The sequence below is a fragment of the Eurosta solidaginis genome, chromosome 4 (genome assembly GCF_040869045.1).
Source record: "Eurosta solidaginis isolate ZX-2024a chromosome 4, ASM4086904v1, whole genome shotgun sequence".
NCBI lineage: Eukaryota > Metazoa > Arthropoda > Insecta > Diptera > Tephritidae > Eurosta > Eurosta solidaginis.
Window position 1 is genome coordinate 70,673,985 of NC_090322.1, and position 27,895 is coordinate 70,701,879.

General features: G+C 40.3%; 1 protein-coding gene and 1 pseudogene across 5 annotated transcripts; both read left to right on the forward strand.

Moving 5' to 3' along the window:
- LOC137249944 (T-complex protein 1 subunit eta-like) overlaps window positions 1–27,895 on the forward strand; it is a 36,907-nt pseudogene that overhangs the window by 2,301 nt on the left and 6,711 nt on the right.
- LOC137249947 (T-complex protein 1 subunit eta-like) lies at window positions 7,963–27,481 on the forward strand. 5 transcript variants are annotated; one of them, XM_067782046.1, is made up of 8 exons: window positions 7,963–8,108; window positions 8,167–8,507; window positions 8,561–8,847; window positions 8,917–9,090; window positions 9,146–10,833; window positions 25,548–26,692; window positions 26,742–27,018; window positions 27,083–27,481. In XM_067782046.1, exons 3-5 carry the CDS (start codon window positions 8,700–8,702, stop codon window positions 9,235–9,237), a joined length of 414 nt encoding a protein of 137 aa, XP_067638147.1. In that variant the 5' UTR covers window positions 7,963–8,108; window positions 8,167–8,507; window positions 8,561–8,699; the 3' UTR covers window positions 9,238–10,833; window positions 25,548–26,692; window positions 26,742–27,018; window positions 27,083–27,481. The 5 variants fall into 5 exon arrangements, 4 of the variants coding, with proteins under 4 accessions (XP_067638147.1, XP_067638148.1, XP_067638145.1 ...); XM_067782047.1 differs by having other exon boundaries at window positions 9,146–9,598; window positions 10,749–10,833; window positions 25,800–26,692; window positions 26,742–27,481; XM_067782044.1 differs by having other exon boundaries at window positions 26,742–27,481.

Sequence of the window (27,895 nt, forward strand, 5' to 3'; positions counted from 1 at the left end):
GGGAAAAGCCGGCGTGCACCTCCGAGAAAGTCGGAGTCTTAGCATTATTTCCCTTTGGCTTATCTCCTACTTCCATAGTTGGAACTTCCCTCTGACTCGCAACCTTCGAGGTAGTTGCTACCTTGCTATTGGGGCCCCTCTGTCTTACAGCTTTGGGCCTACTTGTCTTGTCTATGCGACTGCCCTGCCTCGCGGCTCTGGGACTGGGTCCTTTCTGCCTCTTGGAAGCAGGCTTCTCGCCTACCGCCGAACGTTGCCTCTTCATTCTACGATTCGACGCTTCTTTCTCGTACCGGTTGCAGAACCGAGGGTTTCTAGCAGCAAACCGTTTGAACGGCTTTCGACCTACTTCTACCGCCTCATGGGCCCATTCCAAGCGCTCGATCTCCACTTCTGTTGGGTCGACCACTGCTCTCAGGCGTTGAACAAAGCTTATTGCTGCACGGTACCGCGAGAGCCCCTGCTCCGTACCCTTCTCCACTCTTCTACTCATTTGTGTGCTTTTCCAACACGGAGTTCATTGATTCAGCACTACTCTCGCTCGCCGAGTCCGACGCATCCCTTAATGCGTATTCGTCGTCCTTGGCTTGCGACTCAGTCCTCTTATCATCCTCCTTATTTGGTAAAGAGGTTTCATCTCGACCACCAGCCCGACAAGGCGGGCTCAGCGGCCCAGTATTATATAAGGGGAAAGAACCGTCAGCCACAGCAGCGCCCCTTACTGTGGTAAGGCCATCAATACTTCCCGAGGTGGCCCGGTATCGGGAAGGCTCCGTTCGAATACAGTAAATTGTCCAATAGGCATGGTCCGCATAACACCCTGGATTAGGGGGTTGGCAGTTCTTGGTCACCACAATCCCGCCACACTCCTTTGAGGCAAAACGGCGTAGATACCAGTCCTAAACAGCTCCGCCTCATAGTCGGGCGCTATGGAGATCGGCTAAGCCCTCACACCAACGACGAGATGCCTACCCTAGTGAGAGAGAGATTTTATTACAAAGCTTATCGATGTAGGAAACAATTGCATAGGTATAGAAGCAATAGTGACCCCTTCTCGTGGTAAAGGTAGCTATTGGTATGTAGAAGTTAAATAGAAATTTGATGAATATGAGCTTTTTTTTAAGTTATTGCAAAAAAAGCGTTGAGAATTTTTAATATCTTACGAGGTACCTTCGTACATGTTTCCAAAGGAGAAGAATGAGACCTATTCAAACTTCGCTATACTTTAACATACAATACTTTACCCCATTTTAACACAACTATCATTTTTTGATTTTATTAAATTTTATAAAATGTTTCTTCCTCTACAGTTCCATTTCCGCATTGGATGGTAAATATGGCTTTCGCATTTTCTCCATCAATAACTGTGACAAGGTGGCCTTCCACAACCTAGGCGTAGTCACCCGTCACTTACCCCTAGAGTGGCGGCGTCACCCCTCATGCACTTCAGAATTCTGCAGTTCAACTGTAATGGACTAACTGGGAAGATTACGGAGATAGTCGATTTCATGAAGCGGCACAACATCCGCATTGCTGCGATTCAAGAGACTAAACTCACAGCAAGATCTGCATTGCAGACCTGCTCTGGTTATAATGTCCACAGGAAAGACCGCGAGAGCGGAAATGGAGGCGGCCTCGCGTTTATTATACACCACTCTGTGCAATATCATATATTTGATCCTGGCATCGACCGCAGGGACAATGTTTTAGAACGTCAAGGCCTATCTGTCCGGTCAGGCGATGCAAATCTAGAATTCATCAACTTCTACATCCCTCCTGTCACCTGTTGCCCCGGTGGATACCGCCCTAATATCGAGGCCTTACTCACTGGCAACAATCGCATTATCTTAGGCGATTTCAATGCCCATCACGACCTATGGCATTCAAACTTGCGGGCGGACAGTAGGGGTGAGATGTTGGCGGATCAAATAGACGAAACGACGTTCTGCACAATAAACGGAGACGCCCCCACACGTATGGTAGGAAGCTGTCATAGCTCGCCAGATATCTCAATCGTGAGCGCAGAACTCGTAAACTGCGTCAACTGGCAGCCGATGGTAACATTGGCATCCGACCACCTGCCCATACTTATTTCGTTCGAGCGTACCGCCGACTTCATCGTCACCGAAAAACGCACTTTCATAAACTTCAAAAAAGGAAAGTGGGAAGAATATAAATCTGCAACAGACAGCAGCTTTGCTGCCCTCCCTATCCCGACTGATGCCCGCCAAGGGGAGCGTGCCTTTCGTAAGGTCATTGAATCCGCCTCGGCACATTTCATTCCCGCCGGGAGAATTCCCGTAATCCGGCCCCACTTCCCGGCGGAGGCCGCGAGCTTAGCGAGGGAACGCGACCTTATAAGACAGCTTGATCCAGGCGACCCCCAAATAAGGGATATAAACCAACGTATCAGATTGCTTGTGGACGAACACAAGCGGGCGAAATGGGAAGACCACCTAAGAGGTTGTAACCTCTCTACCGGTGTAGGTAAACTTTGGTCCACCGTAAAGTCCCTATCGAATCCGACTAAGCACAAAGACAAAGTTTCCATCGCCTTTGGCGATAAGGTGCTGTCGGATGCGAAAAAATGCGCGAGCGCTTTCTGCCGGCAATATATAATGCATCCTACGGTCGACAAAGATATACGGAGAGCCAATAGACACGCACATAAACACAAACTCAGCGCGTCACCAATTACCATCACCGCTAGAGAGGTTGAGGACGCCATTGGTCGCGCTAAACCATCCAAAGCAGTGGGCCCAGACGGCATAGCCATGCCGATGCTTAAAAACCTAGGGAAAGAGGGTTTCAAATATTTAGCGCATGTCTTCAACCTGTCTCTTTCCACCTTTGTCATACCCGAGAAATGGAAAATGGCCAAGGTGGTCCCGCTACTAAAGCCTGGGAAACCAGCTAACGTAGGCGAGTCATATCGTCCGATATCTCTCCTATCGCCAGTGGCAAAGACGCTTGAAGCCATTTTGCTCCCTTATTTCCAAGCACATTTGCAGCTAGCCCCTCATCAGCATGGCTTCAGAAAACTCCATAGCACTACCTCCGCGCTAAATGTCATTAGTACCCAGATAAATTGCGGTTTGAATCAATATCCCCACCATAGAACAGTACTCGTAGCGTTAGACCTATCAAAAGCTTTTGATACGGTCAACCATGGCTCGTTACTGCAAGACCTGGAAGGGTCTACCCTTCCCCCATGTCTCAAAAGGTGGACCGCAAATTATCTGGGTGGTCGGCAGGCATCGGTGCAATTCAGAAACGAAACATCAAAACAAAGGAGAATTAAACAAGGGGTGCCACAGGGTGGTGTCCTATCCCCGCGTTTGTTTAATTTCTACATATCTAAGTTACCTTCACCACCGGAAGGAGTCACAATCGTTTCCTACGCCGATGACTGCACGATAATGGCCACAGGCCCAGGCCCAGAGATCGATGAGCTGTGCAATAAAATAAACGGCTATCTCCTTGATCTCTCCAGTTTTTTCGCCTCGCAAAACCTGGCATTGTCACCGACTAAATCTTCCGCCACCTTATTTACAACATGGACGCCCCAAATGTCGACCATATTGAACATCCACGTCGATGGCACTACGCTACCGACTGTCCTACACCCCAAAATCTTGGGTGTGACGTTTGATCAGGATCTACATTTTGGTGCGCACGCAACGGCAATTGTTCCAAGAATTCAGAGCCGTAATAAAATCCTCAAATCCCTTGATGGCAGTACCTGGGGAAAAGATAAAGAAACGCTCTTGACCACATACAAAGCAATTAGCCAGCCGATTACGTGCTACGCGTCACCCATATGGTCGCCAAGCCTAAAAACCACCCACTGGAAGAAACTACAGGCCTGCCAAAATACTGCTCTCAGAATCGCCACGGGCTGTCTTCTTATGTCCCCAGAACACCATCTGCATAATGAGGCGAGAATACTCCCCATCAGGGAGAGAAATGAGATGCTGACCAAACAGTTTCTCTTGAATACCCAGAAACCTTGGCATCCCAACAGACATCTGATTGACGAACCAGCACCGCCTAGGGGCCTAAGGAGTCATCACCGTAAGCATTTTGAGGAAATACGGCACCTGAGAACCCAGCCGTATGAAGCGGAAAAACACAAGCAGGTCCATGGTGAACTCCGTAGACAGGCGTCGGACCTTTATGTCGGGAATTGCCCGGTGAATCCAGTACTTGAAGAAAAATATCCAGAACTCGCAGAAGAGGAACGCATACTCCCCAGGGAAACGCGTGTCACTCTTGCTCAACTTCGTTCTGGATACTGTAACAGGTTAAATTCTTACCTATCCAGAATCAACCCCGACATACAAAATGTATGCCCTGGTTGCAATGTGTCCCCACATGACACCAACCATCTCTTTAATTGTAATGTGGAACCAACGCCTCTAACACCCCTTTCCTTATGGTCCACCCCTGTTGAAACGGCAAGTTTCCTTGGACTCCAGTTAGAGGATATTGATGACAATTTGTGATCGGTCGCGGCTATTAGGTGGGGCGAGCATTGCTACAACAACAACAACAACAACAAGGTGGAAGAAATCTATGCGCGTAAATCGCAACATATTATCTTGGTCGAGCGTTTCTTCAATAGCTTTCTAGTGTTGATGGTGACAGCAGAGAATCCCAACTGCTTACAAATGTTACACTTTAAAAAGAATCAAAATATCTGCGTCTACGGCTCAAATACCCACAGTATATGAATGAATCGAACGCACCAAATTGTCTGCCTAATGGATAGCATACATATCCATCAACGAACTGGGTCTGAATACTGAAATAGTACACATATTCAAAATCGATGAGAAGGCTGTGATGATGGTATAGGGTGAGTTGTTGAATAACATACGAAATCCACTTTAACCCATCTATATATGTATTTGCATTACAGCTAAAGTTTTACAAACAGCATAAATTGCTGGCGCCAAGCAATTGGAAAAGGCAGTGAAGCATTCATCAAACTGTACGGATGGTGCAAAGTTAGAAACTGCTGTTGTAACTGCTGCCACCGACACAACGGTCATCTCTACTTCGCCGAGTAGCGGCTCGTCCGACTATCTATCGAAGACAGTATAATCATATCTTTTGCCAACACAGGTTAGCGATGTGCTTGCACAGGAAAATATTTCAATTGGAAAACGAAAACCAATTAAGCGAGTTTATGTTATTATTAAAGTACTTACTTCTTTTTTATATGAACTGTATTAATTTAAGTAACAATTTCATGTACATATATAATAAAGTATGTCGTGGTACGATTGCTGTTGGAATTAGATTTGAAACAAATCAATACTTCTGCTAAGGGTTGCAGAATTATTGCTGGAATGGTTAGATTTAGAACAATAATAAGTCTGACTCAATTACTAGTCGTACATTTTTAAGTTCTCCAATTACGACAGCAATCGGATACCACGACACCTTTGAATATTCTTGATCTGAAAAAAGAGTAAACCTAATCTGAATTTCTACTAAGCTTTAAGTTGTAGATTATTCAAATAATTGGAGTTTTTTCTAAAGCTTAAAATTATTTTCTGCTCGCTTAGAAAATATTTCAATTGGAAAACAAAAACCAATTAAGCGAGTTTATTTATTATTAAAGTACTTACTACTTTTTTATATGAACTGTATTAAGTTGCAATTTCATGTGCATATATAATAAAGGATGTCGTGATACGATTGCTGTCGGAATTAGATTTGAAACCAATCAATGATAAGGGTTGCAGAATTATTGCTTGAATGATTAGATTTAGAACAATAATAAATCTGACTCAATTACTAGTCGTACATTTTTAAGTTCACCAATTACGACAGCAATCTGATTGCACGACACCTTTGAATATTCTTGATCTGAAAAAAAATAAAGTTAATCTGAATTTCTACTAAGCTTTAAATTGTAGATTATTCAAATAATTGGAGTTTTTTCTAAAGATTTAAATTATTTTCTGTTCGCTTGGAAAAGATTTCAATTGGAAAACGAAAACCAGTTAAGCGAGTTTATTACTAAAATACTTACTTTTCTTTATATGAACTCTATTAGTTTAAGTTACAATTTCATGTACATATATAATAAAGTATGCCGTGGTACGATTGCTGTTGGAATTAGATTTTAAACCAATCAATACTTCTGCTAAGGGTTGCAGAATTATTGCTGGAATGATTAGATTTAGAACAATAATAAGTCTGACTGAATTACTAGTCGTACATTTTTAAGTTCACAAATTACGACAGCAATCTGATTGCACGACACCTTTGATTATTCTTGATCTGAAAAAAAAGTAAACCTAATCTGAATTTCTACTAAGCTTTAAGTTGTAGATTATTCAAATAATTGGAGTTTTTTCTAAAGCTTAAAATTATTTTCTGCTCGCTTAGAAAAGATTTCAATTGGAAAACAAAAACCAATTAAGCGAGTTTATTTATTATTAAAGTACTTACTTCTTTTTTATATGAACTGTATTAACATAAGTTCCAATTTCATGTACATATATAATAATATTGGAAATAATAAATATTGAAAATTCAATCTTTTTGGTTCATATTTTATTCATATGGCTGCTCCAGGTAAAGTAAATCGGCAGGTAAAATTCAAGTTATATGGCGGTTATATAAATGGTACAACCGCAGTAAAATTTATTGTCAAAAGACTGGAAAATGTAGAGTGAAATGACCAAAGAAATGACCGCCATTTGACGAGCATTGTGACGCGTGTGAGCAGAACAGTGCTATGTTCATATCCTATAAGTGGGAGCGGAATGCACGATCACATTAATAGGAACGAAACGAAAATTTGGTCATAAAGGTGCATCGCCCCATGCAAAAATTACTATGAATATAACCGCTGAAGAAAGTCACAATGGCCGTAAAATGACTAGTCAAATGGCGTGGAGCGTTTTTGTAGGGAAGACATACAAGAAATAGTACTTCATAGCAGATTTTGTATACTTCCCCTGCAAAAATCGTGTGACCAAAAACTCACACAGCCACACGAATTTTTGACAGGGGTGACGATTTGGAATGAAAAATTCTCCAAATGAAATAGCATGTTGACAAATTTAGCTTTGCCACAATGTATCGTGCTCTCTCGCACCTACTATATTCATAGGTATTGCGAAATATGTCATTTTCGTGTGGAAAAAAATTTTCAGCGAGCCCGCCATTTTCCGCGAATTGAGCTGCAGGCTTGTGCTAATTTTGGTGCCTTACACTAAATTAAATTAAAATAACTTAGCGATGTTGGATGTAAGTGTTTGGAAAGTGAATTTAATATGTATTTATGTTTGTAGTTGTACAATATTACAAATTCTAATATTTTGCCAGAAAACAATTGTTGCACTTCGTGCACGTCTCGTTTCGTTGCCTGGAAATCGAGCACAAATGGAAAACCTCAACAGGCCAGGTTATCCTCTACAACAACCAGGTGCACCACGTGGTTACATGGGTCAAATGATGCCACCAACACAACCTGGACAGACTCCAATGCTCAGTCAACCACCCAAGCCGGGTCAACCCCCAATACCCGGACACGTCCGGACGTCCTAGTTATAATGAATGCTAATACAACTAATAATTTACAAATTTGCTGATGATTATTTTTGTGTTATTTTCTTTAGCAACCACCTGCACCTGTTACTGGTAAATATCAACAGCCGCAACACGCAACAGTATGATCAAGCCCAAGGCCGTTTAGATCCCGATCAGATGCCAAATCCGATAATAAAATAGCGCTGGTGGTGCTTTTATTACTAATGAACAGGGTTTATTACCACCATTGGTGACCCCAAAATATGTGGTAGAAGATCAGGGTAACTCCTCGCCACGTTACGTTAGGTATCGATAATCGAAATTCATGTTTTGTTTGGCAATTACATTGATCTTTCTTCTTTGCAGGGCGTCTTTGTATTGCATACATGCAACAGCTGATTTATTAAAAACAGCAGCTTTGTCCATTACACTTACCGTCTCAATTGTAAATTTTCGTGAATTGGATGCAATTAGATGTAATCGTTGCAAGGCTCATAAGCAACTTGTAGATGCTGGCCGTCGTTTCCAATGTCTAATGTGTAAAGTAACAAGAGATGGTAAAAAAAAATCTTTCACTTTTACTTGTTTTCATTGATCCATATTTTTGCTCAACAGTGCCAACTGCATATTTCCAACATTTGGGCCACATCGGACAGCGTGTCGATAAATATGAACGTCCTGAACTTGTGTTGGGTACAAGAGTATTTGTGTAAAAAATGTTTGGGTACCGATAACTCTCAAGGTAAACCTCAACTCATATCCAACACCAATGCCTTGCATTCAATTGTGGACGATGTACGTAATACATTGGGTTCACGTAGTATGGACAAGCATATTGTTGATTCCAGGGGTAAGGCCACAATTTAAAATGATGGGGCAACCATTATGAAACTATTGGATATTGTGAATCCAGCCGTAAAACTCTAGTAGACATCGCCAAATCTCAAAATGATGAGGTAAGTTTTTTGTTATATTAGAATGTGTAGAATAAAAATGTTTGTCTTATCAGGTCGGCGATGGCACCATTTCAGTAGTATTTTAAGCATGTGAAACCTTAAAACAAGTTAAGCCATATGTTGAGGAAGGCATGCATGCACGTATCATCATTAAAGCTATACGTAAAGCATTAAAATTATGCATGATAAAATATGACATGGCTGTACATGTCGAAGCGCCAATCAAAGGAACAACAAAGTGCTTTATTGGAAAAATGCTCTGGCACAGCAATGTCCTCCAATGTCCAAGAGTATCAGACAATTGTTGATGCTGAATTGCGTCTCCTGTACAATAAACTAGGTAAGTAAGGCGCCAATGTTGTGTTTTCTAAACTACCAATTGGTGATGTTGCTACACAGTATTTTGCAGATCGTGATATGTTCTGTGCTGTTCATGTACCAGAAGAAGATTGGAAACGTACAATGAAAGCTTGTGGTGGTGTTGTTATGACTAAAGCTAATGATATTAATTCAAGTGTTTTGGGTCAATGTGATTACTTTGAAGAACGTCAGGTTGGTGGTGAACGTTTCAACATTTTCCAAGGTTTGATAGTGGGTTTGACATTAATTTCATTTTCATAGTTTATAATTATTTAAAGGTTGCGTTAATGCTAGAACATATACATTGATTTTACGTGGCGGTGCCGAACAATTTTTGGAAGAAACTGAGCTTCGTTACATGATGCTATAATGACTGTGCGGCGGACTCGTTCAGTGTAATGTGTAATGGCGACCCCAAATTCCTCGTGGAAATAGGGTGTGGGCGGGATGGCTTGGAAGGTTTAAAGTCATGATATTAATTGTTCCCGAGATGGTAGTTGTTGTTGTAGCAGCGCTTCGCCCCACCTAATAGGTGCGACCGATCACAAATTGTCATCAATATCCTCTAACGGGAGTCCAAGGAAACTTGCTGTTTCAACAGGGGTGGAGCATAATGAAAGGGGTGTTAGAGGCGTTGGTTCCACATTACAATTAAAGAGATGGTTGGTGTCATTTGGGGACTCATTGCAAGCGGGGCATACATTTTATATGTTGGGGTTGATTCTGGATAGGTAAGAGTTTAACCTTTTACAGTATCCAGAACGAAGTTGAACTAGAGCGACTCGCTTTTCTCTGGGGAGTATGCGGTCCTCTTCCGCAAGTTTGGGGTACTCTTCTTTAAGTAGTGGATTCCCCGGGCAATTCCTAGCATAAAGTTCCGACGCCTGTTTGTGGAGTTCACTGAGGACCTGCTTGTGTTTTTTTGCTTCATACGGCTGAGTTCTCAGGTGTCGTATTTCCTCATAATGCTCACCGAGATGACTCTTTAAGCCCCTAAGCGGTGTTGGATCAACAATCAGATGTCTGTTGGGATGCCCAGGTTTCTTGGTATTCTACAGAAACTGTCTGGTTAGCATTTCATTTCTTTCCCTTATTGGGAGTTTTCTCGCTTCATTGTGCAGGTGGTGTTCCGAGGACATAAGAAGGCAGCCCGTAGCGGTTTTGGTGGCAGCATTTTGACAGGCCTGTATTTTCTTCCAGTTAGTAACCTTTAGGCTTGGCGTCCATATCGGAGACGCGTACCATGCCAACGTCTATTTATATTTACCCCAAGTATTGCCGATTTATCGAATTATATTAAATGTTTGTTACAGCTCTGGATTTTCGTTACAATTGCTAGTGCATGCTCTCCAAAATGTAGATCCTGATCGAAAGTCACACCCAAGATTTTAGGGTGTAAGACAGTCGGTACGGTAATGTCATATGGTCGACATTTGGCGCGGCCATGTTTTAAATAAGTTCACCGATGATTTGGTTGGTGACAATATCAGGTTTCGCGAGGCGACAAAACTGGAGAGATTGGGGATATAGCTGTTTATTTTATTACAAAGCACATCGATGTAGGAAACAATAGCATAGGCGTAGAAGCAATAGTGACTCCTGGTGGTAACGGTAGCTATTGATATGTAGAAGATAAACAGAAGTTTGAATATGATTTTTTTTAAGTTATTGCAAAAAAGCGTTGAGGATTTTTAATATCTTACGAGGTACCTTCGTACATGTTTCTAAGAATGAATAATGAGACTTATTCAAACTCAATTTTCACCACGACAAATCCGCTGAGACTTCGCTATACTTTAACATACAATACTTTACCCCATTTTAGCACAACTATCATTTTTTAATTTTATTAAATTTTATAAAATGTTTCTTCCTCTACAGTTCCATTTCCGTATTGGATCGTAAATATGGCTTTCGCATTTTCTCCATCAATAAGGGATACGTTCTCTGTAGGATGGATAGAAAGGTAAATAAAGGTGGTGGTGTTGCTATGTATTGTAAGAAACTTCTCAAGTCGAGAATCATATCAAGTATAGGCTGTTGGCGTCACTTAGAACTTGCTAGTTGAAGTGTCTAGTTCAATGTCCAAAGTCCTTTTTTCGTGCGTCTATAACCCTAATAAATTGTGTAACGTGAAGGAATATTTTACAATGTTTTCCTCGGTCGCAGTTGATTACACTGATATAATTTTCTGCGTCGATTTTAATGTTAATCTCTTATGTAGTTACCCGTATACCTGCCGTTTGTTAGACGATGTTTCAAGTGTTGGTCTCATGGTACAATTAACAGGTAGAAGCATTAGCGAAAATGCAACCCTCCCGTGTATTTTGTTGTTGCCAATTGTAGATAAACTGTCAATCGTTCTTTCAGTTTCTTCTGTCAAAAGGGATGGAAGAAGAAAAATGTCACATGTAATTTTCGTCAACAAAGCCAAAACAAAAAAAGAAAAAAGTTGGTTTGCTGATGAAGCTGGAGGAAAAAGGCATTTTAAATGGAAAATAAAGGTAATTAGCTGATTCTTAAATGATATATATTTAATTTATTGTTATTATTTTTTTACATATAGCAGCTGAATTACCTCGTCAACGTTTCCAGCGCATCAACTCTTGGTAATTCTATACGACAGCATGACACTGATAATATGCGTCCATAAATATCGAGAGAGGTGTTAAAAGACGCGCATTGACCTCGACAACAATAATCAGAAGGCGGAGGTAAAATATTTTGTGTTGGACAAGAGATATTTGCAAAAGAAGTTGAAAATTTTCAATTGAAAATTTTCATGTGCGCGTTGTAATGTTGATGATATTTGTACCCACAAAAAAAATTGTGGACATAAGTGTTTTGCGCAGATATAGTTTTGGTCTCCAAACCGGTGTTGGACCCACCCAGATTAATTTTTTATAAGCGCGGCCGAAGGCCGCCAGCGCAAAAATACTATGGATCCCACCCCGGTCTCGAAGCACTCCGGGGTAATTTTTGGTTTTTTGGGAATATCGTTTGAACGAGCTAAAATTTGTCTTTTCCGCCTTCGGATTATTGTTATTGGATTTGGTGCTGCATGTTATCTTGCACTCAAAGAAATGGAATATGATAAGAAATTTATAAATTTCCTGTCGAAACGTTTATATGATCGCATCACTTCAAGATTGTCACATGGTATATGTAATGGTGATCCAGAGCAAAGGTATAATTATTTATGGCCTTAAAAGATGTGGCGTTGTCTAGTGGCTCAGCATGTACCTTTGCATCACTAGAACCTACGTGCGATTGGAACTGATGAGGATTTGGCACATAGTTCAATAAGGTATACGAGTTTACCTTACTGAATTGTTTAGTTAATTTGAAAGTAATTTATTGTTAAATTTTTATAGATTTGGTATTGGTTGTTTTACCGCCATTGAGGAGGTTGATTATATTACAGATACCTGCATCAAACATGTCGAACGTTTACGTGAAATGTCTCCATTATGGGAGATGGTGCTAGAACCAATTGATTTGAAAAATATCCAGTGGTCGCAACATTAATTTTGTTTATGATATATAAATAAGGGACGGTTTTGTATTGTATGCATCTTTTAGTGTATGTGTTTATATTCCAAAGCAGTTTAATGTAAAGTGAGATACAACTTTTTTGGAATTATATTGTTCCTACTTTATCTGCCTAAGGTCGTTATTTTGTAGTATTAAAATTATATTGGGAAATGCTATTGCTAAATGTTTTTTGTAGTGGACCTTATTTTCAATACATGTATGTATGAGTGCTAACGTTACTGTCTCCAATAGATGTTGAAAATTTGGGATGAGATTGTATATAAAATGCTGAGTTAATAGTATGTTCATGAATAAGTACTGATTTATTTTAAAATTTCATGTATTTTGTAAAGTAAAAATTAAGTAATTTAGTAACCTAATAAATATCGAAGATACATATATACATAATAACGTTTAACGTTGGAAACTCGTCGTGTCGGTATTTGAGGTGCAGATTTCTTTGAAGAATATGTACTCCATGTCTTTAGATGTAATCTTTTTTAATTAAAAAAAGCTTTTCATAGGTATAATTATTTAGCTTTTTTTTTTCTCTTTGTTGACTAGTGGTGGCGCTGATAAGGGCCGTTTTGCGTATACTTGTAAAGCATATTTTCGCTCTTTGTAAACTAATGGTGGCCCTGAAACTAGGGGAGGTTACTGCGTCTGGGTTTCACGGCTTATTCGTGGTACATCATGCATATCCGTTTGTGTGCTGCAGTTGTTCCGTGCGAAGTGTTGACCTTTCGCTCCAACGGTGTCACTTAAAAAAAAGCGAACATGTAGAAGGGACTTTATTATTTATCCTTCGTCCTTCCTTCACGTTGTAGCGGCGAAAGTATTGTCCGATATTTTGGTAGATAACTGTAGGAATGACCGTTGGGGACGATGAGACAACTTCCTTTTTTTGCAAACTCTTGATTAGCACTGCTAAGTCATACATAAAATTATATTATATTTTTTATCTTACAACATTCGGGAAACAATATTTACATCAAAGACGGTAAATATAGCGATGGAGTGGAGTTGGGCATCAAATTTACTCTCTTAGCTCCCACAATAAGGGCACAGGCCTGAAAATGGAGCGAAAACGTTAAGCCATTTTAGGGAAGCTAACGCCACAAGCTTTTTCCAAATTTTTCCTCTTCCTTGATCTTGCGGGGTAATTCTTATTTTAGCTCACAACTGCAAAAACTCGTGCAAAAATATCGGGAGGTGTCAAAAAAATGTGTTTTGGACTCAGAACGACGAATCCGAAAGCGAGAATTAAAAATTTCATTTCTCTCAAAAAATATTCCCAAAAAGCTGAAAAATGGCACCGGAGCGCTCCGAAACCGGGGGTGGAATCCATAGTATTTTTGCGCAGGTAATAGTCTAGTTGAGGGACTGCTAATACGCTACCAAAAATATCGAGAGAAGTGTCAAACAACGCGTCTTGACATCAGTATTAATAATCTGAAATATTGTATAAATAAAAATTGTAATTCGTCCAAAAGATATTAACGAAAAACCAAAAAAAGACCCGCGGGTACATCCGAAACCGGGGGTGGGATCCATAGTAATTTTGCGCAGAAGATCTTTCTGCGATGGTGGCCTTCGGCCGCGCTTATAAAAAATTACCATGGGAGACCAAATCTACATCCACGCAAAACACTTTTACCCACAGTTTTTTTGTGCGTAGTCAACACCATCAAAATTACAACAGCCACGTGAAAATTTTCAACTTTGTAAATATATCTGGAAAGAAATAAAATTTTCAATTTCCGTTTTCGGATTCGTGGTCCTGGGTCCAAAGCACGTCTTTTGACACCTCTACCGATATTTTTGGACGAGTTTTAGTAGTTGTGAGCTAAAGTAAAGAATTACCTAATAAATTTTCACATCAAAAGTAAATAAACAGAAAATGTAAACATAAACAAAGTTTGACATTTTATGACCACCTTCGAATGAAAAAACATGTAAAATGCAACTCTGATGCTTTTACCTGGTTATTGCACCATGGTTGGTCTTGAAGTGGTTAATGTGTGCGTACCAACAAGGTATGGACAGAACCGCTGCTCCAGCCTTCTTGACTATTTCATTGTGTCCGATACGTCTAAAGTCTTAAAGTTTGATCAATTATCCTTGATCTCAGACCATGATCTAATTTTCTGTTCATTTGATGTAGTGCTCGATAACCACAGTGCAGTAGCTAGACCATCCATTTCACCAGATTATCGACGACTGGACGTAAATAACCTTCTTGGAGACATCTCCAGCATAAATTGGTCTTGTTGGAGCTTGAGTTCGGTGCATGAAAAGCTGAGATTTTTAAATGAAATTATTTTATATCTCTATACAACTCACGTTCCATCTCGGGTATATAGCAACAGATCTTCCTCTTGCCCTTGGTTTAATAGATCCGACCGTGCTATGATTATCAAGCGCAATAAGCTTTATTCCCTCTGGAAGAAAAACCGAAGCGACGCAAATTGGCGTGCATACAAACTTACACGAAATGAGACCACAGCCTATATTAGGAGAGAAAAATGCAAATACTACAGTAAAATGTTGAATATATCGTTGCCTAATCATGTTTTGTGGCGTAATCTGAAAAAACTTCGTGTACATGTGAGTGAGAGTTCTGACTGTTCCCTTAATCCTGAAGATCTTAATGTAGCTTTTGTGAGCCAAGCTAACCCTTCTTGTCTTAACACCAGTTTCCCAACCCCTTCCTTATATGTGGTTCCTGTTTGTCAAGTATTTGAGTTTACAGCTGTTTCGGAACTTGATGTGGCGAGATGCATAAATAAAATAAGGTCCAACGCAATCGGTCAGGACAATATACCGCTCAAATTTGTTAAAATAATTGCCCCGTACATTCTTCCTACATTGACGCATATTTTCAACCACAGTATTACTACCTCCTGCTTCCCTGATATGTGGAAGGTTGCCACTGTTATACCCATTGCAAAGACTAAGTTTGCAGATTGTCCTAGTGACTTTCGGCCTATCAGCATTTTGCCAGCACTCTCGAAAGTCTTTGTTGTCGGAACAAATTCAAGACCATGTTAGCAAACATAGTCTGCTATCACCATTCCAGTCAGGCTTCCGATCAAAGCACAGTTGCTCCACGGCTATCATAAAAATTTTAGACGACATCAGGGCACCCTTTGACAAAAACCAGTTGACTTTATTATGCCTACTTGACTTCTCAAAAGTCTTCGACTCTGTGAACTATGACCGGCTGTGCTTAAAATTAAAAAATTATTTTGGTTTTGATGACTCCGCAGTGCGGCTCATGCGAAGTTATCTGACGGGTAGATCCCAGCTTGTCAAAGTCGGCTCCGAAACTTCAGGTCTAAAACCACTATTGGCAGGGGTACCCCAAGGCTCTATCTTGGGTCCACTACTTTTTAGTATTTTTATTAATGACATGTTTAATGCATGCCAGCATGCTCATATACATGCATATGCTGATGATGTCAAACTATATTTGTCGGGAAATCATGAGGGGACAAACGATTTATGCTCAAGATTGAATAATGACTTAACGTCCATATTTGAATGGGCTAGGAAAAATGACTTACGCATGAACAGTGAGAAATCATACGTGTTGCCTATATCTAAAAAACGAATAAGTTTCTCAAGTATTCCGCCCTTTCGCGTTGCCAGTAAATGTCTCAGACTCGGTTCAACAGTGACTAATCTTGGTTTTGTTATTAACACGACGCTGTCCTGTGATGATCATGTAAATTCGGTGGTTAAGAAAGTATACAATATCTTAAGAAACTTACGAATGTCTGCTATTTATACTCCGGTCAATGTTAGAAGAAAACTTGCAATTCAATTGATTATGAAGATTATTTGCTACTCTGAGCTAGTGTACAGTAAGCTGAGCTCCCAGTCTGCTCATAAAATTGATGTAGCATTTAATCATGTTACATGTTATGTATTCGGCTTAGCTAGATTTGATCATATATCCAGCTGGAGACCGCGTCTACTGGGCTGTGAAATCTTCGAATATCTGAAAGCTAGAAACAGCATTTTCCTTTGTCAACTTATCATGTATAAGGCGCCTAGTTACATATGACAAGCTAATATTCCCCAGGTCTGCTCGAATCAACGACCTAATAGCACCAACTTATAACTATCTAACATCTGGACGGCTATTCTTTGTCAGTGCTATTCACCTATGGAACTCTATTCCAGTATCCATTCGTAGTAGTCTAAATAAAAGCAACTTTAAAAATGTTCTTTATGCTCATTTTAGTTGAAACCATTATACTTCTTGAGTTTTCGTCATCAATATGTATGAGTGTATACAATGTTTTGTTATTGAATTTAATTATTTGTTTATTTTAGATACTAGTAAATTAAGATACTTCTCTATGTTTAATATGATAATTTAACCTACATAACCCTCTGTTATGACTTTTGTTCTTTTTTACATTGCGATTTATCTTTTTGTTGTACTATAAAAGATCCTAGATCTTATTGTACTAATACTATTTTTGCAATAAATGATGATGATGATGATAACTGTGACAAGGTGGAAGAAATCTATGCGCGTAAATCGCAACATATTATCCTGGTCGAGCGTTTCTTCAATAGCTCTCTAGTGGTTATGGTGACAGCAGAGAAACTCAACTGTTTACAAATATTACACTTCAAACACAATCAAAATATCTGCCATTGCGTCTACGGCTCAAATACCCACGGAATGAATCGAACGCACCCAATTGTCTGCCTAACGGATAGTATACATATTCATTAAATCGAAAATATTGCACCAAACGAACTGGGTCTGAATACTGAAACAGTACACATATTCAAAATCGATGAGAAGGCTGTGATGATGGTATAGGGTGAGTTGTTGAATAACATATGAAAACCACTTTAACCCATCTATATATTTGCATTACAGCTAAAGCTTTACAAACAGCAAAAATTGCTGGCGCCAAGCAATTGGAAAAGGCAGTGAAGGATTCATCACACTGTACGGATGGTGCAAAGTTAGAAACTGCTGTTGTAACTGCTGCCACCGACACAACGGTCATCTCTACTTCGCCGAGTAGCGGCTCGTCCGACTATCTATCGAAGACAGTATAATCATATCTTTTGCCAACAAAGGTTAGCGATGTGCTTGCACAGGAAAAGATTTCAATTGGAAAACGAAAACCAATTAAGCGAGTTTATGTTATTATTAAAGTACTTACTTCTTTTTTATATGAACTGTATTAATTTAAGTTAGAATTTCATGTACATATATAATAAAGTATGTCGTGGTACGATTGCTGTTGGAATAAGATTTGAAACCAATCAATACTTCTGCTAAGGGTTGCAGAATTATTGCTGGAATGGTTAGATTTAGAACAATAATAAGTCTGACTCAATTACTAGTCGTACATTTTTAAGTTCACCAATTACGCAGCAATCGGATTCCACGACACCCTTGAATATTCTTGATCTGAAAAAAGAGTAAATCTAATCTGAATTTCTACTAAGCTTTAAGTTGTAGATTATTCAAATAATTGGAGTTTTTTCTAAAGCTTAAAATTATTTTCTGCTCGCTTAGAAAATATTTCAATTGGAAAACAAAAACCAATTAAGCGAGTTTATTTATTATTAAAGTACTTACTACTTTTTTATATGAACTGTATTAAGTTGCAATTTCATGTGCATATATAATAAAGGATGTCGTGATACGATTTCTGTCGGAATTAGATTTGAAACCAATCGTTGCTCCTGCTAAGGGTTGCAGAACTATTTCTTGAATGATTAGATTTAGAACAATAATAAGTCTGACTCAATTACTAGTCGTACATTTTTAAGTGCATCAATTACGACAGCAATCGGAATCCACGACACCTTTGAATATTCTTGATCTGAAAAAAGAATAAGCCTAATCTGAATTTCAACTAAGCTTTAACTTGTAGATTATTCAAATAATTAGGGTTTTTTCTAAAGCTTAAAATTATTTTCTGCTCGCTTAGAAAAGATTTCAATTGGAAAACAAAAACCAATTAAGCGAGTTTATTTATTATTAAAGTACTTACTTCTTTTTTATATGAACTGTATTAATATAATTTGAATTTAAAATTCAATTTTTTTGGTTCATATTTTATACATATGGCTGCTTTAGGTAAAGTAAATCTGCAGGTAAAATTCATGTTATATGGCGGTTATATAAATGGTAAAACCGCAGTAAAATTGCTTGTCAAATGACTAGAAAATGTAGAGTGAAATGACTGAAGAAATGACCGCCATTTGACGAGCATTGTGCCGTGTGTGAGCAGAACAGTGCTATGCTCACATCCTATAAGTGGGAGCGGAATGCACGATCACATTAATAGGAACGAAACGGAAAATTTGGTCACAAAAGTTAATCGCGCCCATGGAAACGTGACTATGAATATAACCGCTGCAGAAAGTCACAATGACCGTAAAATGGCTAGTCAAATGACGTGGAGCGTTTTTGCAGGGCAATTACGACCGACGGTCATTGTGACTTTCTGCAGCGGTTATATTCATAGTCACGTTTGCATAGACGTGGTGAACTTTTGTGACCAAATTTTCCATTTCGTTCCTATTAATGTGATCGTGCATTCCGCTCCCACTTATGGGATGTGAGCATAGCACTGTTCTGCTCACACACGGAAAAATGCTCGTCAAATGGCGGTCATTTCTTCAGTCATTTCACTCTACATTTTCGAGTCATTTGACAAGCAATTTAAGTGCAGTTTTACCATTTATATAACCCCCATATAACATGAATTTTACCTGCAGATTTACTTTACCTGGAGCAGCCATATGAATAAAATATGAACCAAAAAAATTGAATTTTAAATTCAAATTATATTAATACAGTTCATATAAAAAAGAAGTAAGTACTTTAATAATAAATAAACTCGCTTAATTGGTTTTTGTTTTCCAATTGAAATCTTTTCGAAGCGAACAGAAAATAAATTTAAGCTTTAGAAAAAACTCCAATTATTTGAATAATCTACAACTTAAAGCTTAGTAGAAATTCAGATTAGGTTTACTCTTTTTTCAGATCAAGAATATTCAAAGGTGTCGTGGAATCCGATTGCTGTCGTAATTGATGAACTTAAAAATGTACGACTAGTATTTGAGTCAGACTTATTATTGTTCTAAATCTAATCACTCAAGCAATAATTCTGCAACCCTTAGCAGGAGTATTGATTGGTTTCAAATCTAATTCCGACAGCAATCGTATCACGACATCCCTTATTATATATGCCCATGAAATTGCAACTTAAATTAATACAGTTGATATAAAGAAAAGTAAGTACTTTAATAATAAATAAACTCTCTTAATTGGTTTTTGTTTTCCAATTGAAATATTTTCCTGTGCAAGCACATCGTGGCAAAAGATATGATTATACTGTCTTCGATAGATGGTCGGACGAGCCGCTACTCGGCGAAGTAGAGATGACCGCTGTGTCGGTGGCAGCAGTTACAACAGCAGTTTCTAACTTTGCACCATCCGTACAGTGTGATGAATGCTTCACTGCCTTTTCCAATTGCTTGGCGCCAGCAATTTTTGTTTGTAAAGCTTAAGCTGTAATGCAAATATATAGATGGGTTAAAGTGGTTTTCGTATGTTATGCAACAACTCACCCTATACCATCATCACAGCCTTCTCATCGATTTTGAATATGTGTACTGTTTCAGTATTCAGACCCAGTTCATTGATGAATATGTATACTATCCGTTAGGAAGACAATTGGGTGCGTTCGATTCATTCATATACTGTGGATATTTGAGCCTTAGACGCAGATATTTTGATTCTTTTTGAAGTGTAACATTTGTAAACAGTTGGGTTTCTCTGCTGTCACCATCACCACTAGAGAGCTATTGAAGAAACGCTCGACCAAGATAATATGTTGCGATTTACGCGCATAGATTTCTTCCACCTTGTCACAGTTATTGATGGAGAAAATGCGAAAGCCATATTTACCATCCAATACGGAAATGGAACTGTAGAGGAAGAAACATTTTATAAAATTTAATAAAATCAAAAAATGATAGTTTTGTTAAAATGGGGTAAAGTACTGTATGTTAAAGTATAGCGAAGTTTGAATAGGTCTCATTCTTCATTCTTAGAAACATGTACGAAGGTACCTAGTAAGATATTAAAAATCCTCAACGCTTTTTTTGCAATAACTTAAAAAAAAACTCATATTCATCAAATTTCTGTTTAACTTCTACATATCAATAGCTACCTTTACCACCAGAAGCAGTCACTATTGCTTCTACACATATGCCATTGTTTCCTACATGTTGTCGTTGTGGTTGTAGCGATAAGGTTGCTCCCCGAAGGCTTTGAGGAGTGTTATCGATGTGATGGTCCTTTGCCGGATACAGATCCGGTACGCACCGGTACCACAGCACCATTAAGGTGCTAGCCCGACCATCTCGGGAACGATTTATGTGGCCACATTAAACCTTCAGGTCATTCCCTCCCTCTCCACCCCCAAGTTCCATGAGGAGCTTGGGGTCGCCAGAGCCTCTTCTGTTAGTGAAACAGGATTCGCCGCGGTTAGGTGAGGTTGACAATTTGGTTTGGAGAAGCTATATATTGCGCTGGCAACCTGAAGGGTTGCGCTACCCAGCCCCTTGAATCTGGTATTTTAGTCGCCTCTTACGACAGGCATACCTACCGCGGAAATATTATGATCCCCTAACCCGCTGGGGTATTGTATCCTACACCGATGAGCTTTGCAATAAAAAAAACAGCTATCTCCCCAATATCTCCCTCACTAGGGTAGACACCTCGCCGTTGGTGTGAGGGCTTAGCCGATCTTTATAGCGCCCGACTATGAGGCGGAACTGTTTAGGACTGGCATCTACGCTGTTTTGCCTCATAGGAGGGCGGCGGGATGTCGGTGACCAAGAACTGCCAACTTCCTAATCCAGGGTGTTATGCGGACCGCGCCTATTGGACAATTTGCAGTCAGGGGATAAATTTGGCTGTATTCGAACGGAGCCTTCCCGATACCGGACCACTTCGGGAAGTATTGATGGCCTTACCACAGTAAGGGGCGCTGCTGTGGCTGACGGTTCTTTCCCCGTATATAATACTGGACCGCTGAGCCCGCCTTGTCGGGTTGGTGGTCGTACGACCAAGATGAACGACTCATTACCAATTGTAATACGGAGGATGATAAGAGGAGGACTGAGTCGCAAGCCAAGGATGACGAATACGCATTAAGCGATGCATCGGACTCGGTGAGCGAGAGTAGTGCTGCTTCAATGAACTCCGTGTTGGAAAAGCACACAAATGAGTAGAAGAGTGGAGAAGGGTAAAGAGCAGGGGAAGTAAAAGAGCTCTCTCGCAGTACCGTGCAGCACTAAGAATTGTCCAACGCCTGGGAGCAGTGGTCGACCCAACAGAAGTGGAGAGCGAGCGTTTGGAATGGGCCCATGAGGCGGTAGAAGTAGGTCGAAGGCAGTTCAAAGGGTTTGCTGCTAGAAACCCTTGGTTCTGCAACCGGTACGAGGAAGAAGCGTCGAATCGTAGAATGTAGAGGCAACGTTCGGTGGAAGGCGACAAGCCTGCTTTCAAGAGGCAGAAAGGACCCAGTCCCATAGCCGCGAGGCAGGGCAGTCGCATAGACAAGACAAGTAGGCCCAAAGCTGTAAGACAGATGGGTCCCAATAGCGAGGTAGCAACTACATCGAAGGCTGCGAGTCAGAGGGAAGTTTCAACTACGGAAGTAGGAGATACGCCAAAGAGAGATAACGCTAAGACTCCGACTTTCTCGGAGGTGCACGCCGGCTTTTCCCGAGAAGTTGAGGGATTCGATGGGTGCATAAGGCTGAATCATGTACCGCACTCTTGGAGAACTGCTCGTGTAGCTTTCCTACCAAAGGCGGGGAAGATCGGTCACGTGTATCCCAAAGATTATAGACCCAATAGATTAACATCATTTCTGCTCAAAACCTTTGAGAGGCTGATAGATGTGTACATAAAGTCCAACGTGGATTAAAAGCTGCTCTCCACAACACAAGTCAAATAGACACCGCATTGCATAGGGTGGTAATAAGCAAAGAAAAAGCCCTGGAATATAAGGAATATGCTCTAGAAGTCTTGTTAAACATTGCCGGGGCTTTCAACAATGTTTCTAAATGGCCGATTATGGATGGTCTTAATTACGTTAAAGTACATCCAGCCTTACCCAGAGGGATCGACTGCATGTTAAACTGCAGTAAGATTACATCGCAATGGGGATTGTACGCGGCCACGAAATTAAAGGACGGGCACTCCGCAGGGAGCGGTGCTATCATATCTGCTGTGGACGCTGGTCATTAACCAATTGCTCAGGGGATTCTACGAGGGACCAGCAAAACTTACGGTTTGCGCAGATGACGTTGCATATGGTCTTGTTTACAAAGAGGTACAAAGTCCCTAAATTAGGAGGGGCGACCCTACGGGAGAAAAAAAAATTTTAAATTAATGTAAGGCGCGATAACCTCCGAAGAGATTTAAGGCCGAGCTTCTCTTCCAATTTGCGTCGTGCTCCTCTTGCTTTTCCCTACAAATTGGCCGGACGGGACCTACATGTTTTATGCCGACTCCGAACGGCATCTGCAAGGCAGATGAGTTTTCACTGAGAGCTTTTCATGGCAGAAATACACCCGGAGCGCTTGCCAAACACTGCCGAGGGGTGACCCCACTTAGAAAAATTTTCTCCTAATTGAAAAATCTTATTTCTAAAATTTTGATGTAGCTTTGCCCGGGGTGTGAACCCAGGGCATACGGTGTGGTAGGAGGAGCACGCTACCATCACACCACGGTGGCCGCCTCCCTACGGGAGAAACCGTGCACAAAATATCAAGGAATCATCCTAGACAGTAAGCTGTCATGGAAGCTCAACGTGGAGGAGAGGGTGAGGAAGGCTTCAACGGCACTTTATGCATGTAAAAGAATGCAAAAGAACCGGCATATACGATCAGAAGGCACTCGAAGACGATGCCTCAAAACTAACAACCAAAAGCAATAATTATCATTTCACTGACACAAATTTTATAGTTTTTTTCTTCGGGAGTTGGACACAACTTTTTCATTATATTACTTAACAATTTCAAGGCTTCATTCTGTATTGCGAACGATAGCTCAGACGAACGGTTCGCCTCCAAATGATTTCGTCTAGCAATGGTATTCTCTATCATTTTTGTTCGGTCTTTACGTTTCTAAAAAACAGGAAGGCAAAAGTAATTGTCAAGTGATACGTTGCCATCGTTTAACATAGTCAAAATACACTAGCGATTCGTCTCTGACCCGCAACGAAAGTTCGTTTCGTAATAGAGAATGAGGCCCTAACATTAGACATTTTTTTCAATTTGCATTTTTACTTACCAGCAACAGACGATGAGTGCTTACAGGAGTCCCTGTCTTGGCAGACCTACCTCCGGTGTAAAACACAGATCAATGTCCGTTGATCTTCGGCCCAAAAAGTTGGTACCAATCGGTGAGCTGGGGTGTTCAAGTCAACCAGCCTTGGTTTGGCCGAGGAGGACTATCCATCCTCCCCTTCCATTTTCGGGTAATGGCACCCGGTTGCACGGCAACTCCACCGCGAGTTCCGTGCTTGCCTCAGAGTCCCTCTTTCATTGATTTTGATATCTCGATATCTGATTAACATGTTAATCAGATTGAGATATTGTGTTTTGTCGCAATTTAGGAATGTGACCAACCTTTCCTGTCCTACAGTGTAACAACAATGTAAACATTGTTGACGACGGAGCTGGTTTTGCTTAGATATTGCTTAAGGGCCGCAGTACGTTGACAAACAGAGTGAGCTTGGCACCAATTATGCTCCGTCTTAAACTCCATCACAATTAAAATCAAGGGATGTGACCAACCTTTTCCGCACACAGGCTTGTGAGTGCCGAGTGCCCGCCTCAACAATGCCCCTCGACATCGCTTGAGGCCACACTACGTTGACACACATTGTGTGCCATATTGTGCTACTATTGGCTTCCATTTTTGCTACTATTATTTCACTCCAATTTTCACTCAATTACGCAACAATTATGCTCAATTTTGCCTCCAATTACACTCCTAACACAATTAAAAGGATGTGTCCAACCTTTTCCGCTCACAGACCTGTAAGTACCGAGTACCTGCCCCAGCAACATCTCTGCATTGCAGTCCGCCACACTGCAGTGATTTGGCAGCGTCAAATCTTTCCACATTTTTGGATGTGGCCATCCATTCCGCGAACGCTCCTATTCGCTTACGCAATCTAAAGCAGCCTCAAACATCTCAAAAGACGAGATGAGCACCGGCCCACTCGTAGAATTATCGATTGTTTTTCGGCTGACGATAGACATGCATTTCTTCACCATCTTTCGTCACCGTTTTTCAGCATATATAACCGGCATCTCCGGTTGCCACAATTAAGGGATGTGACCAACCTTTCATCTGCCCCTCAGGGTCAGTTTTTCAATGAAATTGGGATTGCTGTGGCAAGCATGAGACCGAATTCCCTTGCGTTTGCACGCCCCAAGGGAAAACAAGTCTACTCAGAGCGTGTGTCATAAGTGAACCCTATTTGAAACCACAACCACCGCGATGCTCCCACAAGGGGGCCATCCCAGGACAGGAGGTGAGACCTGAATACAAAGCATCGTTCGATGCAGTGCATCAGATCACACTGGCTTCTCCTGCTCCCGCGGTAGCAGTATTTATAAAGACCTTGCCTAGGGTCCCACAGGGTTATACCCGCGTCCACCCTGCTACTTTTCGAGTAAAACATCTTACTCATGGATTGGTACCCATGATATTATGGTCGCCTTTTACGACCGGTATACCTACCGTGGGCATATTCTAACCCCTAACCCACAGGGGGAACTTACCAGCAACAACAGAATCATGTTTAATTGTACGCCGCACAATCACTATAACATCATGTAACGAAGCTCAGAACCTTTAAATAATTATAAACTATGAAAATGAAATCAATGTCAAACCCACTATCAAACCTTGGAAAACGTTGAAACGTTCACCATCAACTTGACGTTCTTCAAAGTAATCACATTGACCCAAAACACTTGAATTAATATCATTAGCTGTAGTCATAACAGCACCACCACAAGCTTTCATTGTATGTTTCAAATCTTCTTCTGGTACACGAACAGCACAGAACATAGCACAATCTGCAAAATAGTGTGTACCAACATCACCAATTGGTATTTTAGATAACACAGCATTGACGCCTTACTTAGCTAGTTCATTGTACAGAATACGCCATTCAGCATCAACAATTTTTTGATACTCTTGAACATTATCAACACGTACTTCTCAGAATTATCACGCTCAGCCTTGAATTCCAAAACTATATTTAATAATGCGATTTTACATCTTTTGTATGACGTTGGGTCCATCAAAAGAAAGTACAGCGTCCACAACAATTTTGGAAAATAAATCTTTTTGTTGATGAATAAGTTTGGAGGGCATTGCTGTGGCAGCGTGTTTTCCAATAAAGCACGTTGTTGTTCCTTTGATTGGCGCTTCGACATGTACAGCCATGTCATATTTTGGTCATGCATAATTATAATGCTTTACGTATAGCTTTAATGATGATACGTGCATGCACGCCTTCCTCAACATATGGTTTAACTTGTTTTAAGATTTCACCTGCTTAAAATACTACTGAAGTGGTGCCATCGCCGACCTGATAAGAGAAACATTTTTTTTCTACACATTCTAATATAACAAAAAACTTACCTCAGCATCTTGAGATTTGGCTATGTCGATTAGAGTTTTACGGCTGGATGCACAATATCCAATAGTTTCATAATGGTTACACCATCATTTTAAATTGTGGCCTTGCCACTGGAATCAACAATATGCTTGTCCATACGCGTGGACCCAATGTAGTGCGTACAGCGTCCACAATTGATTGCGAGGCATTGATATTGGATATGAGTTGAGGTTTACTTTGAGAGCTATCGGTACCCATACATTTTTTACACAAAAACTCATATGTAACCAATACAAGTTCAGGACGTTCATATTTATCGACACGCCGTCCGGTGTGGCCCAAATGTTGCAAATATACAGTTGGCACTGTTGAGAAAAAATATGGATCAATGAAAACAAGTAAAAGTGAAAGATTTTTTTACCATCTGTTGTTACTTTACACATAAGACATTGGTAACGACGACCAGCATCTACAAATTGCATATGAGCCTTGCAACAATTACATCTAACTGGACGCAATTCACCAAAATTTACAATGGGCTCATATTCACCCTCAACCGTTCGTGCCATTGGTTAGACGGTAAGTGTAATGGACAAAGCTTTTGTTTTTAATAAATCAGTTGTTGCAGGTATGCAATACAAAGAGGACCAGCAAAGAAGAAAGATCAATGTAATTGCCAAACAAAACATTAATTTCGAATAGCGATACCTAACGTAACGGGGCGAGGAGTTACCCTGATCTTCTACTACATATTTTGTGGTCACCAATGGTGGTAATAAAACCTGTTCATTAGTAATAAAAGCACCACCAGCGCTATTTTATTATCGGATTTGGCATCTGATCGGGAACTAAACAACCTTGGGCTTGATCATACTGTTGCGGCTGTTGATATTTACCAGTAACAGGTGCAGGTGGTTGCTAAAGAATATAACACAAAAATAATCATCAGCAAATTTTTAAATATATTAGTTGTATTAGCATACATTATAACCAGGACGTCCGGACGTGTCCGGGTATTGGGGTTAACCCAGCTTGAGTGGTTGACTGGGCATCGGCGCCTGTCCAGGTTGTGTTGGTGGTATAATTTGACCCATGTAACCACGTGGTGCACCTGGTTGTTGTAGAGGATAACCTGGCTGTTGAGGTTTTCCATTTGTGCTCGATTTCCAGGCAACGAAGCGTATTGTGTTGTTGATTCCATTTGTTGGAGACGTGCACGAAGTGCAACAATTGTTTTCTGGATAAATATTAGAATTTGTAATATTGTACAACCACAAACATAAATACATATTAAATTCTCTTTCCAAACACTTACATTCAACATCGCTAAGTTATTTTAATTTAGTTTAATTTAATGCCCCAAAATTAGCACAGGCCTGCAGCTCAATTCGCGGAAAATGGCGGACTCGCTGAAAATTTTTTTCCACACAAAAATGACATATTTCACAATAGCTATGAATATAGTAGGTGCGAGAGAGCACGACACATTGTGGCAAAGCTAAATTTGTCAACATGCTATCTCATTTGGAGAATTTTTCATTCCAAATCGTCACCCCTGTCAAAAATTCGTGTGGCTGTGTGCGTTTTTGGTCACACGATTTTTGCAGGGTGGGTTGATTTTTTTAATTAATCGTGTGAGATCAAAAAATGTTAGGCTCTTGTGAGTTGATTGGTTTCCTTTTTAGGTAAATCTCGCGGATAACTCGCTTACATAAAATTATAGGGCTCTTGCCCGAGTGCACGGAATTGGTAAAATATTGAAATTGTAATTCTACTTACCTG